General features: G+C 39.8%; 1 protein-coding gene across 5 annotated transcripts in view; it reads right to left on the bottom strand.

Annotated features, from left to right (window-relative positions):
• NFIA (nuclear factor I A) overlaps positions 1-19,611 on the bottom strand; it is a 396,670-nt gene that overhangs the window by 141,413 nt on the left and 235,646 nt on the right. For all 5 annotated transcript variants that reach the window (XM_032649031.1, XM_032649049.1, XM_032649023.1 and 2 more), the window contains one exon: positions 18,784-18,858. In XM_032649031.1, coding sequence (XP_032504922.1) covers positions 18,784-18,858 — 75 coding nt within the window. The remainder of the gene's footprint in view (positions 1-18,783; positions 18,859-19,611) is intronic.

Genomic DNA, 19,611 nt, shown 5'->3' with positions numbered 1-19,611 from the left:
TAAAATAAACATTTAGTTGTTTGATTAATAGCAATGGCTAAACCTTAATCGCAACTATTGTTATATAGAAATAGTCACTGCTAAGAAATAGAAAGCTCTGAAATTCACATATACTTTCTGAAATTCAGACACATTTCTCAATGACAGGCTCTATGGAGGAAGGCCTTTACTTCAAAAACAAATGGTTAGGCTTGACAATAAGTGCTAAAGGGAGTTCTAATTAATAATTTTTGCTAGTCGTTCCCAAATTTGCTTTTTATATTAAATTTATTTACATAATCTCCCCTTTGATTTCATAATATTTTATGTCTGAAATAGGCCATGGGGTGTGGAGGGGATTGCTCTAATATCGGCATGGACCACCCATTATCCCTTTTAGCAACATGGCATATAATAGGTGCTTAATGTTTGTGCCATCATGGAGCTTAGAGATTGGCATCTCTCGTTAACTAAAAAAGAGGATAAGGCTAATCAGTATCATGGGTCTCGATTTAGATTTTCTTCACAAGTTTCAAGGTGGGGTTGAGGCTTCCGCCGGATGGAACGCCGTGGAAACTGCATGACCCCACTCCCTCCCTCTTGGAAGGAAAAACAGAGCAAGATGTGAGTGAGATGGACTTGACTCCACTGAGAGAAGTCTGAGGGCTTCCACCTATTGGTGAACTCTTCCATTGGCTGCTCTTCCATTTAACACTTTATCATGTTCTACCCTGGAGAATATCTTTTACCTTGCTTATATTTTTACAATGTCAAGGGAGCCAGAACAGGTGAAGGAAGAAAAATACATGCGTGCATGTGGTGTGTCTACTTCTCAGAGAGAATAAAAAAATAATTAAGCCCACAGAAATGTTCCTTAACTTGCCTGTCTATTTACTTCCTGTGATCCATTTAGTACACTGTAGCTATGATCTAAAAAAGAGCATCCAAATTCTGCCTTCTTGAAAAGAGTCTTGCAAGGAAACATCACCCGGTGCTGTCTGTCTGTATGTTTGGCACGAATGTCAGCTTATTGGCGTGGATTCTGATTCAGTGATACTGTGACAGCCAAAGAGAAAGCCTTATATCTGAGTGCAGAGGTCAAAGTATCCTTGCAATGGGTTGGGTATTCTCAGTGCCTCTAATCTGAAGAACAGGAAGAGCCTTGACAAGTAACTAAGAACTCAAAAGGTGTACTTTCAGCAGGCTTTTCTGAGTACCTAGGGGGCCATGTTTTGAGAAGCACTTTATTATATCTAACTTAAGCCTCAAAACAATCTTTTCAGGAAAGGTACATTTTCTAGCTGAGGAGAACTAAGCCCTGGAGTGAGGTTAAATCACTTGTCCTGGATCACAGAAAGGCAAGAAAGAGAGAGAGCCAGGATTAAAATTCAAAGATGTCTGACCTCGAAACCTGTGCTTTTCCTGCTGCACCACCCTGACTTTCATGTACAATATTGGCCTTAAACTTGAGATGCTAAAAGGGTATGTAGTATCTCTGTCCCCACAGGGTTTACAGCCTAGCAGAATAATAAAATAATACCTGAATATCTAATGCAAGGCTGAATGTGTTAAATCTCATAGGGAAAATGAAAAGAATGTGTTAGGAAAGTTCAAAGGAGTAATAGATCCCACTGGCTTGCGGGATCAGAAAAAGGGTTATACTCCAGGAAGGGTGGGTGCTTAAGCTGAGCCGTCAAGGACGGTTGGGATGTAAAGAGGCCCAGAAGGAGATAGGAGAGGGTTTCTAAGCAAAAGAGTATGTACGTTAAGTTTGGAGGTAGGAGGTAAGTGAGTGATCTGTGGAAACCATGACATTTTCTGAGTAGCGGGGTGATAAAATAATTGTTGAATCTGAGGAATGTTAATATAACGACAGCATACAGAATGTACATAAGGGGACCAAGACTCCGGAGGTGGGGAAGTCAGTTGGTAGGTCGATTCCGGAGTCCTGGTGAAAGGGAATGGAGACCTAAACTACACTGTCAAGGAAGAAAATAGAATTTTCACAATTGGTATCTGTCACCTCTTTCTGGATAGTAAACAGGTATAAAAGACATGTTTCTAATTATACACTATGGAAGGGCATAAACGACCAAACGATTATACTATTCTAATAAATATAAAATATCAAAAAGATGTATATAACAAAATGTGCTTCTTAGCTAATGATGGTATTACATCCTTTTTGCAAATTAGGGGAATAAGTTGTCGAGAGAGGGTTAAATGATTTGTCAGGTGTCTGTCCAGGATGTCACGCTGGGCTTCTGAAGCTAATGACTAACTGCCTGCTGGTGTGGTGCAGAGATTTATAGCCACTGCCAGTCAAACGTGAGGATGTCAAGGAAGGGCTGGACCAACTACAACATTTCCTGTCTGCTCTGTATATTGTGAAACCTGATTTTACTCCATGTGTACTTGACCATAGGCTTCATCATTCTTTAATTAACTCATACATAAGATTTTCTACCCAACTAGATTGAGTGCAATTTGAGCTCTGTAAAGATAGACATCCCAGGGCATAGAAAAAGTGCTGGTCAGGGCCTGGGAGAGATCGTTTAGAGTCCAGCTCTGCCAATAACCACCTGCAGAACTTGGTTAAGTCACTTAAACACTTTGGACCTCATAATTCTAATATTCATTATGATAAAAGTGAAAATTCACCACCACTACCACCAGCACCACCCGTCACTGCTACAGCTATCACCATCACAACAACAAGGACCAACATTTACTAAGCATCACTTTTGGGCAGACACTGGGCTAAGAGTTTTCAGCACCTCATCCTATTTAATCCTTACAACACCACTAGGAAGGACTGAGGCACAAGGAGGTTTAGTAACTTTCCTAGGTCATGAAGTCAGAGGCCTTATACCAGATGGCCTTTAATCCTACAGACCCCACAGCCTCTTTTATGTTCCCAAACAGCTGATGATCAGTAAATATACTTTGAATTAAGAAGAGTAAATAACTACCCTCCCTCTCCATTTGCACCCCCTCTCCCAATCTTTAAGCAGTGCAAAATGACACTTAGAAATCTGTAAATACACATAAATAGTGAGAACTGGCTCTCCAAATCTCTTAAGCGGCACTGCGATTACTCCAGCCTGAAGTATTTGTGGACTTTGTTCCACCGAGGAGTTTTCCTCCAAAGGTTAAGGTTGGGCACAGAGTTGCTTGTAGTAATCTCTCATGATCTTATGTATTTCTGCAGTGTCAGTTGCTACTTCTCCTTTTTCATTTCCACTTCTATTGATTTGAGTCCTCTCCCTTTTTTTCTTGATGAGTCTGGCTAATGGTTTATCAATTTTGCTTATCTTCTCAAAGAACCAGCTTTTAGTTTTATTGATCTTTGCTATCGTTTCCTTCATTTCTTTTTCATTTATTTCTAATCTGATCTTTATGATTTCTTTCCTTCTGCTAACTTTGGGGTTTTTTTGTTCTTCTTTCTCTAATTGCTTTAGGTGCAAGGTTAGGTTGTTTATTTGAGATGTTTCCTGTTTCTTAAGGTAGGATTGTATTGCTATAAACTTCCCTCTTAGAACTGCTTTTGCTGCATCCCATAGGTTTTGGGTCATCGTGTCTCCATTGTCATTTGTTTCTAGGTATTTTCTGATTTCCTCTTTGCTTTCTTCAGTGATCACTTCCTTATTAAGTAGTGTATTGTTTAGCCGCCATGTGTTTGTACTTTTAACAGATATTTTCCTGTAATTGATATCTAGTCTCATAGCGCTGTGGTCAGAAAAGATACTTGATACAATATCAATTTTCTTAAATTTACCAAGGCTTGATTTGCGACCCAAGATACGATCTATCCTGGAGAATGTTCCATGAGCACTTGAGAAAAATGTGTATTCTGTTGTTTTTGGATGGAATGTCCTATAAATATCAATTAAGTCCATCTTGTTTAATGTATCATTTAAAGCTTGTGTTTTCTTATTTATGGACAACCTGGAAGAAATGGACAAATTCTTAGAAATGCACAACCTGCCATGACTGAGTCAGGAAGAAATAGAAAATATGAACAGACCAATCACAAGCACTGAAATTGAAACTGTGATTAAAAATCTTCCAACAAACAAAAGCCCAGGACCAGATGGCTTCACAGGCACATTCTATCAAACATTTAGAGAAGAGCTAACACCTATCCTTCTCAAATTCTTCCAAAATATAGCAGAGGGAGGAACACTCCCAAACTCATTCTACAAGCCCACCATCACCCTGATACCAAAACCACACAAGGATGTCACAAAGAAAGAAAACTACAGGCCAACATCACTGATGAACATAGATACAAAAATCCTCAACAAAATACTAGCAAACGGAATCCAACAGCACATTAAAAGGATCATACACCATGATCAAGTGGGGTTTATACCAGGAATGAAAGGATTCTTCAATATAGGCAAACCAATCAATGTGATACACCATATTAACAAACAGAAGGAGAAAAACCATATGATCATCTCAATAGATGCAGAGAAAGCTTTCAACAAAATTCAACACCCATATATGATAAAAACCCTGCAGAAAGTAGGCATAGAGGGAACTTTCCTCAACATAATAAAGGCCACATATGACAAACCCACAGCCAACATCGTCCACAATGGTGAAAAACTGAAACCATTTCCACTAATATCAGGAACAAGACAAGGTTGCCCACTCTCACCACTCGTATTCAACATAGTTTTGGAAGTTTTAGCCACAGCAATCAGAGAAGAAAAGGAAATAAAAGGAATCCAAATCGGAAAAGAAGAAGTAAAGCTGTCACTGTTTGCAGATGACATGATACTATACATAGAAAATCCTAAAGAAGCTACCAGAAAACTACTAGAGCTAATCAATGAATTTGGTAAAGTAGCAGGATAGAAAATTAATGCACAGAAATCTCTTGCATTCCTATACACTAATGATGAAAAATCTGAAAGTGAAATCAAGAAAACACTCCCATTTACCACTGCAACAAAAAGAATAAAATATCTAGGAATAAACCTACCTAAGGAGACAAAAGACCTGTATGCAGAAAATTATAAGACACTGATGAAAGGAATTAAAGATGATACAAATAGATGGAGAGATATACCATGTTCTTGGATGGGAAGAATCAACATTGTGAAAATGACTCTACTACCCAAAGCAATCTATGGATTCAATGCACTCCCTATCAAACTACCACTGGCATTTTTCACAGAACTAGAACAAAAAATTTCACAATTTGTATGGAAACACAAAAGACCCCGAATAGCCAAAGCAATCTTGAGAACGAAAAACGGAGCTGGAGGAATCAGGCTCCCTGACTTCAGACTATACTACAAAGCTACAGTAATCAAGACAGTATGGTACTGACACAAAAGCAGAAAGATCAATGGAACAGATAGAAAGCCCAGAAATAAACCCACACACATATGGTCACCTTATCTTTGATAACGGAGGCAGGAATGTACAGTGGAGAAAGGACAGCCTCTTCAGTAAGTGGTGCTGGGTAAACTGGACAGGTACATGTAAAAGTATGAGATTAGAACACTCCCTAACACCATACACAAAAATAAGCTCAAAATGGATTAAAGACCTAAATGTAAGGCCAGAAACTATCATACTCTTAGAGGAAAACATAGGCAGAACACTTTATGACATAAATCACAGCAAGATTGTTTTTGACTCACCTCCTAGAGAAATGGAAATAAAAACAAAAATAAACAAATGGGACCTAATAAAACTTCAAAGCTTTTGCACAGCAAAGGAAACCATAAACAAGGCCAAAAGACACCCTCAGAATGGGAGAAAATATTTGCAAATGAAGCAACTGACAAAGGATTAATCTCCAAAATTTACAAGCAGCTCATGCAGCTCAATAACAAAAAACCAAACAACTCAATCCAAAAATGGGCATAAGACCTAAATAGACATTTCTCCAAAGAAGATATACAGATTGCCAACAAACACAGGAAAGAATGCTCAACATCATTAATCATTAGAGAAATGCAAATGAAAACTACAATGAGATATCATCTCACACCACTCAGAATGGCCATCATCAAAAAATCTAGAAACTATAAATGCTGGAGAGAGTGTGGAGAAAAGGGAACACTCTTGCACTGCTGGTGGGAATGTGAATTGGTATAGCCACTATGGAGAACAGTATGGAGGTTCCTTAAAAAACTACAAATAGAACTACCATATGACCCAGCAATCCCACTACTGGGCATATACCCTGAAAAAACCATAATTCAAAAAGAGTCATGTACTAAATGTTCATTGCAGCTCTATTTACAATAGCCAGGAGATAGATGGAAGCAACCTAAGTGTCCATAATCGGATGAATGGATAAAGAAGATGTGGCACATATATACAATGGAATATTACTCAGCCTTAAAAAGAAATGAAATTGAGTTATTCGTAGTGAGGTGGATGGACCTAGAGTCTGTCATACAGAGTGAAGTAAGTCAGAAAGAGAAAGACAAATACCGTATGCTAACACATATATATGGTATTTAAGAAAAAAAAATGTCATGAAGAACCTAGGGGTAAGATGGGAATAAAGACACAGATCTACTAGAGAATGGGCTTGAGGATATAGGGAGGGGGAAGGGTAAGCTGTGACCAAGTGAGAGAGTGGCATGGACATATATACACTACCAAACGTAAAATAGATAGCTAGTGGGAAGCAGCCGCATAGCACAAGGAGATTATCTTGGTGGTTTGTGACCACCTAGAGGGGTGGGATAGGGAGGGTGGAAGGGAGGGAGACGCAAGAGGGAAGGGATATGGGAACATATGTATATGTATAACTGATTCACTTTGATATAAAGCAGAAACTAACGCACCATTGTAAAGCAATTATACTCCAATAAAGATGTTTAAAAAAATAAAAAAAAACACAAAGGTTAACGTTGGGGAATTGTATCTTAAGATGTTATTCCTAAGTCATTCATCCTCCTCCCCCCACCCTTCTTTCCTGTCATGAGTAGAACCTAGTCTTTGTGTCATTTCTTAATAAACTGTTTGCTATTAAGGAATCATTACAGTAATGTGGGCTATTGGAAGAAAGGGGTTACTTTAGTAGCCAACCCTCTTAATGACCTGCTCTTCTGTACACATTAGTAGTTGGATAAGGTTGCGGTTATTGAACTTCTGCCATCCACCAGAGACAATCTGCTCAGGCTTGCATTGCTGGAAAGAGAAGATGATGGAAAAAAAAAAAAACTCTTTCCAAAATTTCAAGCTACTCTGCCTGGGAGATGACAGTGCACTGAGTTCACAACTTGTTCAATGGGAATCAGCGGGAGCATTAACTAAATGACTAGTGCGGCCAGCCTATGGCTAATGGCCCATCTTCTCTGAGAGGCTGCATTCAGTTGAATTCACCAAATATTTATGGAGCACCTTTAATATGTCAGGCTCTGCTCCAGATGCTTGAGATCCATCAGTGGACAAGATACATAAAAACCCTTGCCCTCGTGGGGTTTACATTTTAAAGATTAACAGTCATAGCTGGTCTTTCCTCAAATTTGCATGGCAACTAAAGAAGATGGAATATCAGCTAATAGGTATCCCCCCAAAAAGACTATCAGGATTTAGTACTGGATTTCCAACTTGTAAAATAACTATTGAAAAAAAAAAAAAGAGAGAGGTTTATTTCTCTCTAGATTACATACTCTAATGTACTGACTGAGACTTTGGGAACTTGTACTTTAAGACTGGGGGGGAAAACGTCCAACAACAGCACACAGTTCTACGGGCCCAGCACAATTTAGTGTTGTTTTGCATTCTAGCGGCACAGATCTTGTTAAGAAAGTCCATGTCACTGGCACAAAAGGAGTGAACATGGGAAAATACTTGTTCTTTCTATCAAAGGCACAGTTGTAAACGCACAATGCTATGAAAACTCAAGCAAATCTGGAATCATCGTTAAAGGGAATTAACTTGGAAAGTAATTTGTGGCAAGAAAATTCAACTCCTTTGTTATCTTCCTTTTACCGTAATATGCTTCCTGAACACCGCTTATGAGAGAGGGCTCTTAGAAAGAAAAAAGTAAGTATAGTAAAATTAACTCATTTTATCAATTTGTGCTCTCGGCCAGAGTTTCCTGACTGTGGCTTCGAAGGGCTGTAAAACTGATGAATTTGCATGGAAAAAGAAACCAGTGTAAGTAATTTGTATAAGAGGGAACACGGACATAGACTGCTATAATTCAGACACCCTGCAGATAGCAGACTGCTGCAGTGTGAGCAGTTATGGGTTAGAAAAATGACCACACGGCAGTCAGTCTGACTTGAATGCAAATCAATCATAAAGGTACTTTCTCTGCAGCTTCTATGCCACGGTCTTCAGCAACTCCTTTGCCAAGTAGATTTCTAGTCTGTAAACCGTGTGCTGATCTCCTTTCCCCACTCTTCCATTCTGAAAGGTCTGACCCAATGCAGGCTTGGAGTATGTTTTTCCAGAATGGAACATAAAAGAAAGGCACTGAAGCAAAGCAAGGGTTTCCCTCTAGGTGAAAATGAACTTCCCTGCTATTATAAGGTTGAAGCAATGTTTCATTATGAAATGTGGCATTAGGTGCCAAAAGCAGCGAACACTGTTTCCACACATTCACGTTCTGAGGACACAGGGTAAGGATTATGTAAATTTGTGGTGGCAAAGAAGGTAAATAGAGGAATTTTTATTTCTAAAACAATATCTTCCTTTTACGAAAATGGGAACCATTCACTGATACCCTCTTCCTCCCCACTATGAGCCATGAAGATGGTTTATCTCTGATAGATAATTACTGTGAGCTCAATTTGTAAATAAAGAGCATTCAGGCACTTTATCGCCATGAAGTCCAGTCCTGGATCTCAGTAAACTTACATATCTACTCTATAAAGGAAAGAACTGTCTCCTACTTATTTCTGTATTCTCAGCACACAGTGAAGGATGCTTCATATACTCACATGCAACAAATGTTTACTGAGTTGAACTAAAATTATATGAGCTTGTTAATGAAAGATGGTGAAGAGCTAGTACTTATCGAGTATTTATTAAGAGGCAGGCAATGGGATAGGGGTTTTACCTGAATTATCTCATTTTCATCCTTGCATGGGGACATGGAATATGCACTTGTATTCTTCTCATTTAGAAGTGAAAAGGGAGCTATGAGGTTAAGTAACGTGATCAAGATCACACAGCTGAACATGTGACAGAGCAGGGATTTGAACCCAGATATCTCTAGATACCTGCCCAAAGAAACAGAGGGGAAACCCACATTTCTCGTCTCCTTGTCCTTCCTTCACCATTGGTTACTGGGGAGATGAATTCAGTAAGATTTAAATAGAGAAATATTTATCACCTACCACTTAACTGGCAAAACAAATATCTCCTCTTCCTCCTCCTTCCTTCTTTGTTTTTACAGGTCTTTAGAGTGGCAGGCAGTGCTTCACTGGGTGAAGGGCCTGACACCTGGTCCTGCAGAGCGACCCACAGCGGGGTGAGCGATGCTGACAGATCTCTTGCATTAGTGGCTTCTGCCTTTGGGACTGAAATTGATTTTCTGCATTTTAGAGTATCATCTCTTCTTAGCTTTCTGGTTGAGGTCAAATGTGGTACCCGCTTAGTATATGATACAGCTTCAGCCATGGGATTAAGTCTTCTCTTACAGGGAATAGATATGATAGCCTAAGAGGTCTTTTCACCACAATGATCTATAAACCAAGGATGGGCTTCTAAACATAAGCCCCTTAACCAAGAGTGCACTGGGACTATCTGACCATTAGCAATTAGGAAACCAAACTATGTCAACAGAGTCCCATCTCAACAACCTACAAATCCAGATGTCTGCAATACTTCTCAATATTTTCACCAAGAACTGTTTAATTTTTTCTCTCCTCCATCTCTTGAAAAATTCTGGGTGCTAATATGTCCTCACACCAATCACATACTGGATTAACTCAGTTTCCAGTATTTGACCTAATATGTGGCTTTTCTGAGTGTGAACCCCCTCAATCTCATCCTAGAAATGCCTATAGGGCCATCAGCAACAATCTTTGTAATCATTAAGAGTTATAGTGAGGGGCTTCTCTGGTGGCGCAGTGGTTGAGAGTCTGCCTGCCGATGCAGGGGACAAGGGTTCGTGCCCCGGTCCGGGAAGATCCCACATGCCGCGGAGCGGCTGGGCCCGTGAGCCATGGCTGCTGAGCCTGCGCGTCCGGAGCCTGTGCTCCGCAACGGGAGAGGCCACAGCAGTGAGAGACCCGCGTACCGCAAAAAAAAAAAAAAAAAAAAAAAAGAGTTATAGTGAAGACAATATATTCCAGCCAAAATCTCAATAATATTTGCAGTCTTCTTGTGTCAGGCTTTTGGAAAGCCCCCAAATGCCTTTTAGTTCCCCAATGTTACCTACTGGATATGAATATCTGCTCTTTAAAAACTGAGGCTTATGAGTGCATAAATGAAGATTTACTAAAAACCAACTGGCAGTAATGACCTCCAGCATACTGGAATTTTTACATCCATAATGTAAGAGAAAGCAAAATTTTCAAATACTATAGAACCAAATACTTCGAAAAACTCTGATAAAAATAACCATGGTGTGGCTGGCCACTTAAAAAGTTGTTAACGTGTCAATGTTAGACCGAGAAATTTTAAACATCTTGTTATCCATTCTATACCCTGGAAGAGAAATTCCAAGAATAATGCAGAAACGTAGGCTTTGGCTGAAAACGTGTGGAATAAGAAGTTTCTGGCTTCCTAAAGCAGATGAATTACATCTAGTATTGGCATGCTCTTTTTCTATTGGAATTACTAACTCTGAAAGGGTCACTAGAATGGTCCTTGTAATAAACTGATTTTTAGAACATGAATTCTAAAATCAGTCCTTCTTAATTTATACACACACACACTCAGCACATATAGACACACACACACACACTTTTTTTTTTTTTTTTTGCGGTACGCGGGCCTCTCACTGTTGTGGCCTCTCCAGTTGTGGAGCACAGGCTCCGGACGCGCAGGCTCAGCGGCCATGGCTCACGGGCCCAGCCGCCCCGCGGCATGTGGGATCTTCCCGGACCGGGACACGAACCCGTGTCCCCTGCATCGGCAGGTGGACTCTCAACCACTGAGCCGCCAGGGAAGCCCCCCACACACATTTTTAATAAATTTGCTTATAGTGTGGTCAACTCAAGGATCTGCTCTGAGTGAAAGATCGAGGACAGAGGCTTTGGTCAATAATAATCATAGTAGTTACCATTGTTGAGCATCTACTATGTGCTAGACTCTTGACATTTTCTCACTTCGTCCTTGAAACACTCCTGAAAGGTGTTTCTTTTTTCTTTTTCTTTTTTTTAACTTCTTTATTGGAGTATAGTTGCTCTACAATGGTGTATTAGTTTCTGCTTTATAACAGAGTGAATCAGCCATACATATACATATTATCTCCATATCTCCTCCCTCTTGCGTCTCCCTCCCACCCTCCCTATCCCATCCCTCTAGGTGGTCACAAAGCACCGGGCTGATCTTCCTGTGCTACGGGGCTGCTTCCCACTAGCTATCGATTCTGAAATCAATATTTCCAGCACTCAGACTTAGATCCAGCACACAACTGGTACTTAATAAATCTTTGCTGATTGAATAAATCATGGTTACCTATCAGGAGAACACATCTGAGAGGGGTTAAATGTTGCCCGAAGTCACTTGGTAAGGCCAGATCCCCAAATCTATTATCCTGGACTATTTTATGATACCATTACGCCATCTTGCATATAGATTTTATATAATATAATATTATCCAAAGAAAAAATTACCTAGAAAAGATGAGAAATAGACGAATATATGAAAAGAGATCGTGATAACAAAATAGTATGTACATCAAGGTGTCATGTGTTTTGCTTCTCCCTGAGTCAAACCTTTACAATAAAAATGTTCATAGTCTGGTAAATTTAGTAGGAGCTTCAGCTAAGAAAAGAAAACAAGAGGCCCTCTAAATCTTGCTATGAGAACTCACTGCCAGCTCTAACCAGGAAGGCTGTAGGGGTATGAGTGTAACAGAAAGGACAAGACCTTCATGCACAGCATTGGCTGATGGGTCTGCTGATGTCATAAGCTTGTTCTTATCATAGCTCTAATTTCAGCCGACATGGTGGTCATAACACGGCTGACAGAGCCCACACCAAACACAAGGTATATGCACATTTCAATTTGTAGGTAAGGGTGGGAACACCTTTTACTTTACGTGGCTCTTTCTCTAGTGGGTGAGGAGAGTGGGACAGAAAAAAATATCATGTTTGGCCACACGTACTGTGAGCCGGGATTCAGAAGAAAGAGTAATTGACGAAAATTTCTGCTACTGCCAGTTCATTCCATTTGTTGCCAGCTTTACTGTCCAAATATTCACCCCAAATATGTCAAGAAAATTAAAAGAAAAAAAATGATACAACAAAACATCCTTCTGAAATAATTCAATTTCAGTATTTATTTTGAAAATTTATTGAATTATAGTAGAGGAAACCCACTAAATTAAGCCAGCCAGACTGGTATTTTTCTTCCTAAGAGTATGGCAATATTTATTATTTTATCTCTCCATGAGGGGTTGATTAAAACTAGAAAATAAAACATTTGCAATGTCATAATATATTCAGAATAAGGTGGCTTAGACAGGCAAATGAAAAAATATATAGGGCCAATCAGTATTTTCTCTTCCACAATGTCACAGATTTTCTTGAAAAACTGCATTCTGGAGATAGGCATTATGATTTTTTTAAAGGAACTCCTACTCTTTTGTCTGCTGCACACGATACCCTTACTCTGGAAGAGGTGCCATTGACTTCTACAGATAGAAAATGTGTGATGTTCATTTTAAAATTACTAGTAGAGCCTGCTATTGACCATCTAATTATGCCGAGTTCCATTTATAAACATAGCTAACCACTAAGTTTATGGAGACTTTTTGTGCTGCTTTAATAGGATATTGATCGAGAGCATAGTTTGAGTGGACTGCCATTGAATTGTATAATGGCAAACAAGAGGCAAGGTCACAGCCACTGTTCATGCTAGGGCTGCAGTGTATTTTTTATTATAATCTTTTTGTTTCTTCCTTTAATGCTCAAGCCCAAATGGTTTCTTTCGAAAGAAGAGCTTGCGTAAGAATATAACCTCATTTTTAAAAATAATTTCCAGTGCCGTGATCAAAGGTGAACCAACAGGCCACCTATTCAGAAAAGAAAGTTTCAAATCTATTCCACAACAAAGACCTAAAATCTGGCAAATAAATGGCACCCCAAAGGACTGGGACATCCGGAATCCCTTATCCTACACCAATTTCCTCATGAGTCCTTCTTTGCAGGAACGTTTCGTAATTTTCAAGTTTGGGCTTGTCCCTACCAAAGATCTTCATTTCCTTATTGCACCTTGGAGCCGAGTTAATTCTGTTGTAGTAGCGCCATCACGGCAGGTTAGACTATTGACAATAGTTCCTACTAAATTGCTGGTCAGAAAATCCAAGGGTGTGGATATGGGCCGCCAGGGACACATAAAGGACCTAGAGACTTAAGAGAGAATTTTACAAATGAACTGCAATCTGGATCTTAATGACAATTCTCGTGTAAGAATACAGAAAGAGTGCACATTTCTAAGGCAGAAAACAGCCACTAGGGTGCCACCTCATGCCAGGCTGAGGCATATGCCTTGCTCCATTCACTCCCACTCTCCATTGACAAACAACTCGGGAATCCTGTAGCCACCCAGCAGCCTAGCTTTGTGGCAGAGCCAGGACGATTCAGCTGCTGGATTTTAATAGATTCTGCAGCAATGCAACAGGAACCCAAAATCAGTCTGGGTAACTGAGAGTGGTTTTCACACCCAAAGACTCTAAGGCTGGCCACAGTGTACCGAGAACCCTGGCTTTTCAAAATTCCAGGGCCATGAAATCATACCCAGCCACGAAGTTTACTTAACCCTTGCAGCCAGCTCGGGTGTACAAACCACTGCTAGAAAATTAGAACCCGTCAGGCCAGAGTCACAATGGCCTGTGTGTATTTGCGGTTTTCCTCTTTCCCGGTGAAGTATTTAAGGTTTCAGAGTCACTCCACCAACTTCAAATAAAAGAGTCAGCACTTTAGAAGGATATGGGCAGAAGTAGTGGATTTTTTCGGGAGGATTTTCTGGGTGCATACCAGGAAGGATATTTGACAGCCTCAAAAGCACACACTTTGAGGAAAACACTGGTGCAAAATAAACGAGAGAGGGTGCTGACAGAGAGCTATCTAAGCAGCATCGATTTAGCCACCAGTAGAGTGGGCTCTCTTTGTAGCAACTTCATGGGAAAGAGACCCATCTGAAAATGCTTCTAGAAGGCTTTGTTTTAAAATGCAGCATCATGTAAGAGCCATTTCAACAGATGGTTCCTGTCTCTTTCCTCACAGTCTTATGCTAAAACAACTTTAATGATTCTGAACCTCATCGTTAGCACTTATAAACCCCCTCCCCCAGAGCAGAGAAGACTTCTCTCTCTCTCTGGCAACGTGTCTAGTGGTCTGTATGTCGCCCTCCCTCCCCCGGAACAAAGTAATAAATAACTAGAACTACTTTCAGATGGTCCTAGCACATGGGGGAAAAGGTAGGAGGAGAATGAATATACATTTACTTTTATGCTACAGTACTCTCTTTGCTGCTAAGAGAAACAGAACTCCCCTTTCTTGCCTTTCACAGAGTCTGGATGATGCAAAAAATTAAAAGGTAGGCAGGCAGGAGGCAAGGGTAAGAGGGGAACTGGTGGGAGACTGCAGCAGGAGGCCCTGATTCCAACAGCCCCGGGCATCTGAGGAGGATGATTTCATGTCAAGCAACCTTGTCGCCTGACCCTTCACCTCTGAATGTGCAAGGCTAAGCCAGCAGCTTTCTCTTGAGTTTCTCGGCCATGGCCACCCTGTAGTAACACGATTATAATCAACAAACTTAGCACAGTTATTTCAGTGAATCCTCATGAGGAAATACTGAAATAGCATCTCCCTCCTCTATTAAATTTGAAAGGAGGAAAACTAAAAACAGAAACCAACTGGAAACCTCGGGAATGTCAATATTTGTATTAGCAAATTTAAAAACTGAATTCGAAAGATCCAGAAAGAGGGAGAATTTTCAAGCTGAGGCCACCATTAGTGTGAATTTCTGGGCCACGTATGTGGTCCCAGGTGTGACTGGGGGGACTGGGTGGGGCTGGGCTAGACAGGAGGAAGTTAAGAAGAAATGTGCAGCACAGTGGAAGAAATCCTAAGACACTGAGCCCATTAGAAACATCCAGGTGGAAGGCTAAACTATGAGAAAGAGTAAAAAGATCACTTGTTGGGGGAGTGGGAAAATGAGTAGTTGGAGCACACGTGATTTGTAAGGAAGTGAGACTATTCTGTATGATACTGTAAAACATTTGTCAAAACACATAGAATGTACAACACAAAGGGTGAACCCTAATGTAAACTACAGACTTGAGTTGTTAATAATGTATCAATATCAGCTTACCAATTATAATAAATGTACCACACTAACGAAAGATGTTAATCATAGAGGAACCTGGGGAGGAAGCGATATTGAAAGTCTATTCATTAAAAAAAAATCAAACCTGAAAACAAATCCAGGAAAAAAGTTGTAATTAAGTATTTTACTTGTTTACTTTACTGAAAATCATTTAAACTTTTTTTCTGATGCACATATTAACAATTGAAAAGTTTATCAACTCTCATAAGAAATGATAATTTAATAAAAGCACAGAATCTTTGGATTGTTTAGTTCTATAATGCAGTTATAGGAGAGATCATGACAAAAATGTCTACAGGCAGCTAGCTGAGTACAGTAAAGTGAAAGGAGCAAGTTTCTTAACTTTGAGCATCACCGACTCCTTCATCTATAAAAAGGGACAATAACAGCAACCATGGGAGGACTGAATGGTGCCTAGCACAATGCCTGGTACTTGGTGTATGCTTGATAAATGCTGGCTACTGTAATTTTTCATATGTTACATTATGCTCCTACCAGGGCTAACAGCATGCATTTAATCAACTTACATGCCAGTTAGCTTATTTCTATCTCAAGGTTACAGAACGCATTCCAGCCCCACTTATCTGGAAAAAGTGTCCACTGCACCTCTAGAATGGATGCTTAGCTCTTCTAATGTGGGGAGGTGGGCAGCGCCATAAGGAATGGTTAAGGATTTTGACTCCATCATACGGTCTGAGTGTTACGTCTTTCAGAAAGGTGTTTGGGTGAGGAAACACGAGCTGGGGGACCCTTCCCTCATCAGCCAAGGTAATCTCGAGACACAGACCCTGAACAAACCTGGATTAAAGATCTGTAGGAGGGAGGGGGCTCTGGATGGCAGTTTGGCCAGAAGCCATGGTTGAGCTGACGCAGCCCAGTCCCACTCTTGCCAAACAGTTTCAGTCAGCATGAGGGCATGTGTGAGTGAGTCCTAGAGCAATTACACAGCAGTGTACAGAATCGAAAGGCATTCAAGGGCCGAAGGATGCTCGCTATGCCAGGCATCAGCAACACAGCCCTCTAAACAGGGACAGGAAACAAACCAGGTCCCTCTGTAGATTCAGTGTGTGGTCTGGCCATACCCCCTGGCAATCTCGAAGGCAGGTTGAGAATTCCCTTGGCAACCACGTGTGGTAGACTGAATGGAAATCTAGTCAAGTTTGGAACTGATAAGGCTTGGGATATAAGACCTTAAAGGGACACAGAGACAGTGGAAGAAGGATGAGATTCTGGGGATGGTTCTGAGCAGTGAGGCCTTCACATACAAACCCCCAGGCCTCAGGACACTGACGGTAATGAAGACTAAATGTACGTATTACAGCAGCAAGGGTAGAATAAAAAAGGTCTTGTGCACCAATCTTAAAAGGGTTTTCTTTTCACTCATTAAGGCTATGATTATATCCCAGTAAGGGCTCTATGAATGAATGTATGCCCCAGTAATGCCATGAGGACAGTTATACTCTAATACATATACTCTATATTTACCCTTATTATTAAAATTGCAAGAAAAATGTACGATGATGATCACCTTTTAAAGATCTTAAAAAAGTAAAAATATGTACATACAAATGCATTTTTATTTGTCTACGGCAAATAACTGGGTCATCGGCTGTGCTAGGGCAGTGCATATCCTCCAAATTAACACGGCAATCTTCTCTCCAGCTCGCTGGTTGGTACTCTAAGCACACTTCATCATATGGCAACAACTTCGCCATTCCAAGTCATACCTTGCTGCTCATAATGCTTCATTCTTTAGGGTTCTGACCCCCTACACCAGCACATCCCAGCATTAACCAAGGGTTCCCGACTGTAGAATTCTAACACCCATGGTTACCTTCCTGCTGTTTTCCCTGTCTAGTCTCAGGTTGTAGATTTCTCAAGTTCCTTTGGGGCTAGTCTAAGAGTACAGATTCCAGTGCTATACAGACTTAGCTTAACTTTTTACCCACTTGTTTGACTTTGGAAAAATGACTTAACTAGACCCTCAATTTAACTCATTTGTTAAAATGAGAGTAATTTCTTAATCTCACATGTTTATTGCAAGGATTAATTTTATGTAACATACATGAAAACCTAGCACAGTGCTTGGCAGATAGACTCTCCCTCCACCTTCAGATCCCCTGCCCACACCTTGTATCCCACTTTCTGGATTTTTAAGAAATAAGAACAGACAAGAACCTGAGCCTGTGAGATCAGGATGGCTTGGCTTGCTTGACCTGACATCTTGTCATGAGATTGACTTGCTTACTCGGTCAAGCTTGCAAGACTGTAATACAGTGAATGGAGGGTATGAGCTTGAAATAAAAATATTTATTTTTACTCCACCTCATTCCACAAAGAATTTGATGCAGCTTGAAACCAATTTCAACAATGTAAATTTTATCCACCAGTGGTATTTTGAAGTTGAAGGGGGATAAAAAATAAAATTTTAATATTTAGTATAATTTTCCTTGGTATTGGGACCTAGAACACCATAGTCATTGTAGATACACTTTTTTAATGTTAGCCAGAAACTTTTATTTTAATCCATTAAGCACAATAGGCACAATGACTAAGGCCTATGATCTTTTCAAGGCCTGCAAAGTTGTCTGAAGTGTGATGAAAATTATTATTATTAGTTTTTTGAAGTATAATTGATGTGTGACATTATGTTAGTTTCAGGGGTAATATAGGTAGGGTTTTAAATAAAAACAAAGATGTTTTGTGGGTAATATAGGTATGGTTTTAAATAAAAACAAAGAGTGTGTGTGTGGGGGGGTGTGTGCGTTTACATGGGGTGGAGGGAGGGAGAGGGAGAATCCTATACTTTCTCCTTGGACTGTCTGGATTATGTCATAGCAAAAATACAATCAATGACCCTTTGATCAATGGAACAGGGTGGTGACAGGTACTCGTAACTCACTGTTGTTGGTGATTATTGACAAGCTGGTAATGATCATGCCACACGGTGTCACTCATGCTAAGGGCATTAGCATTCTTTAAAGGTCAAAACCAAATTCTTTTAAAACTCAGAATTTCTTAGAAATCCAGGAAGCCTCAATTTTTTAAAAACAGGTTCACACTATAGACTAGGGACTATGTGAGACACTCAGGATTTCAGTTCTTTCCCTGTGTCTCACATTAAAATGATATTAATTTTTCCTGACTTAAATTCTTGGCTGTCAAACAAACTACGTGGCAAAATTCTTCCAGTGGGAGTATGAAAAGGAGATTCTGAAAGGTATTTATGTCTTTCGGAGGCCTAGGCAAAAGGTAAGCACAAACCCAAGGCAAATCTGTACCAAATCAAAGCAAAATTATACTTACTCTGTGACACTCTTACTAGCTCAGTCACACTAAAAACCCCTGATGTGACAAAACTGTCCTGGAAGCCCAAATGTCCTGGGGAAACAAAAACAAAAGAAGCGAAGTGTCATAAATAGAAGACATCTGACAAGAGAATTTCAAATATTAGTTTCATTGTGATCAAAAAATGTGAAGTCTAATTTCATATTCTGCTCTAGTTAGAGTCACGTAGGAGGGTAGAGTCATTTAGTTACGTAGATGGTTTTTTGGTTTGAATCTTTGAATCTGAAGCTTATGGAAAGCTATGACACAACAACTGGGTGATTTTTGAAATGGTTAAAAAAAAAAGTTCAACAGGAAATCTGAAACAAAAGACGATTTAAAATAAATGGTTACCTTGGCTGACCTCTGAGACCTTCACAACCGGGATGAAAACAGCCTACCTAAGAATCAGCTAGGATAGCTAAATTCCCTAACAGTTTTTAAACATTGTTCTCTAAAGAAACATCTGATCTGGATTAGCTATCCATTCCTTCAAACCAAACAAGATTTAAAGATGTTCCCCCTTCATTTCTACAGGTAACCATAGCGTGAATCCTTAAGAAGTCAGACTGCAAAAGACAAGCCCCAACCCTTGAAACATAAACACAAATTCTTTTGAGCACAAATAAAACTTTATATTTGTTTTGAGACAAGAGTTTTTTGTGGAGGGGTGGGTTGAGCCTTATTTTTTGAGAAAAGATAATAAATTAATTGTTCAAAATGACTTATTCTTTGATTTCTGTATCTGCTTTATTTTTGCTGGATATAATTTCCTTTAAGATATCTGATATTACATCTAATTGTCAA

This window comes from Phocoena sinus, chromosome 1 (genome assembly GCF_008692025.1).
Source record: "Phocoena sinus isolate mPhoSin1 chromosome 1, mPhoSin1.pri, whole genome shotgun sequence".
Classification (NCBI taxonomy): Eukaryota; Metazoa; Chordata; class Mammalia; order Artiodactyla; family Phocoenidae; genus Phocoena; species Phocoena sinus.
Note: the sequence above shows the minus strand (reverse complement) of the source record. Positions and strands in the feature narration are given on the sequence as shown.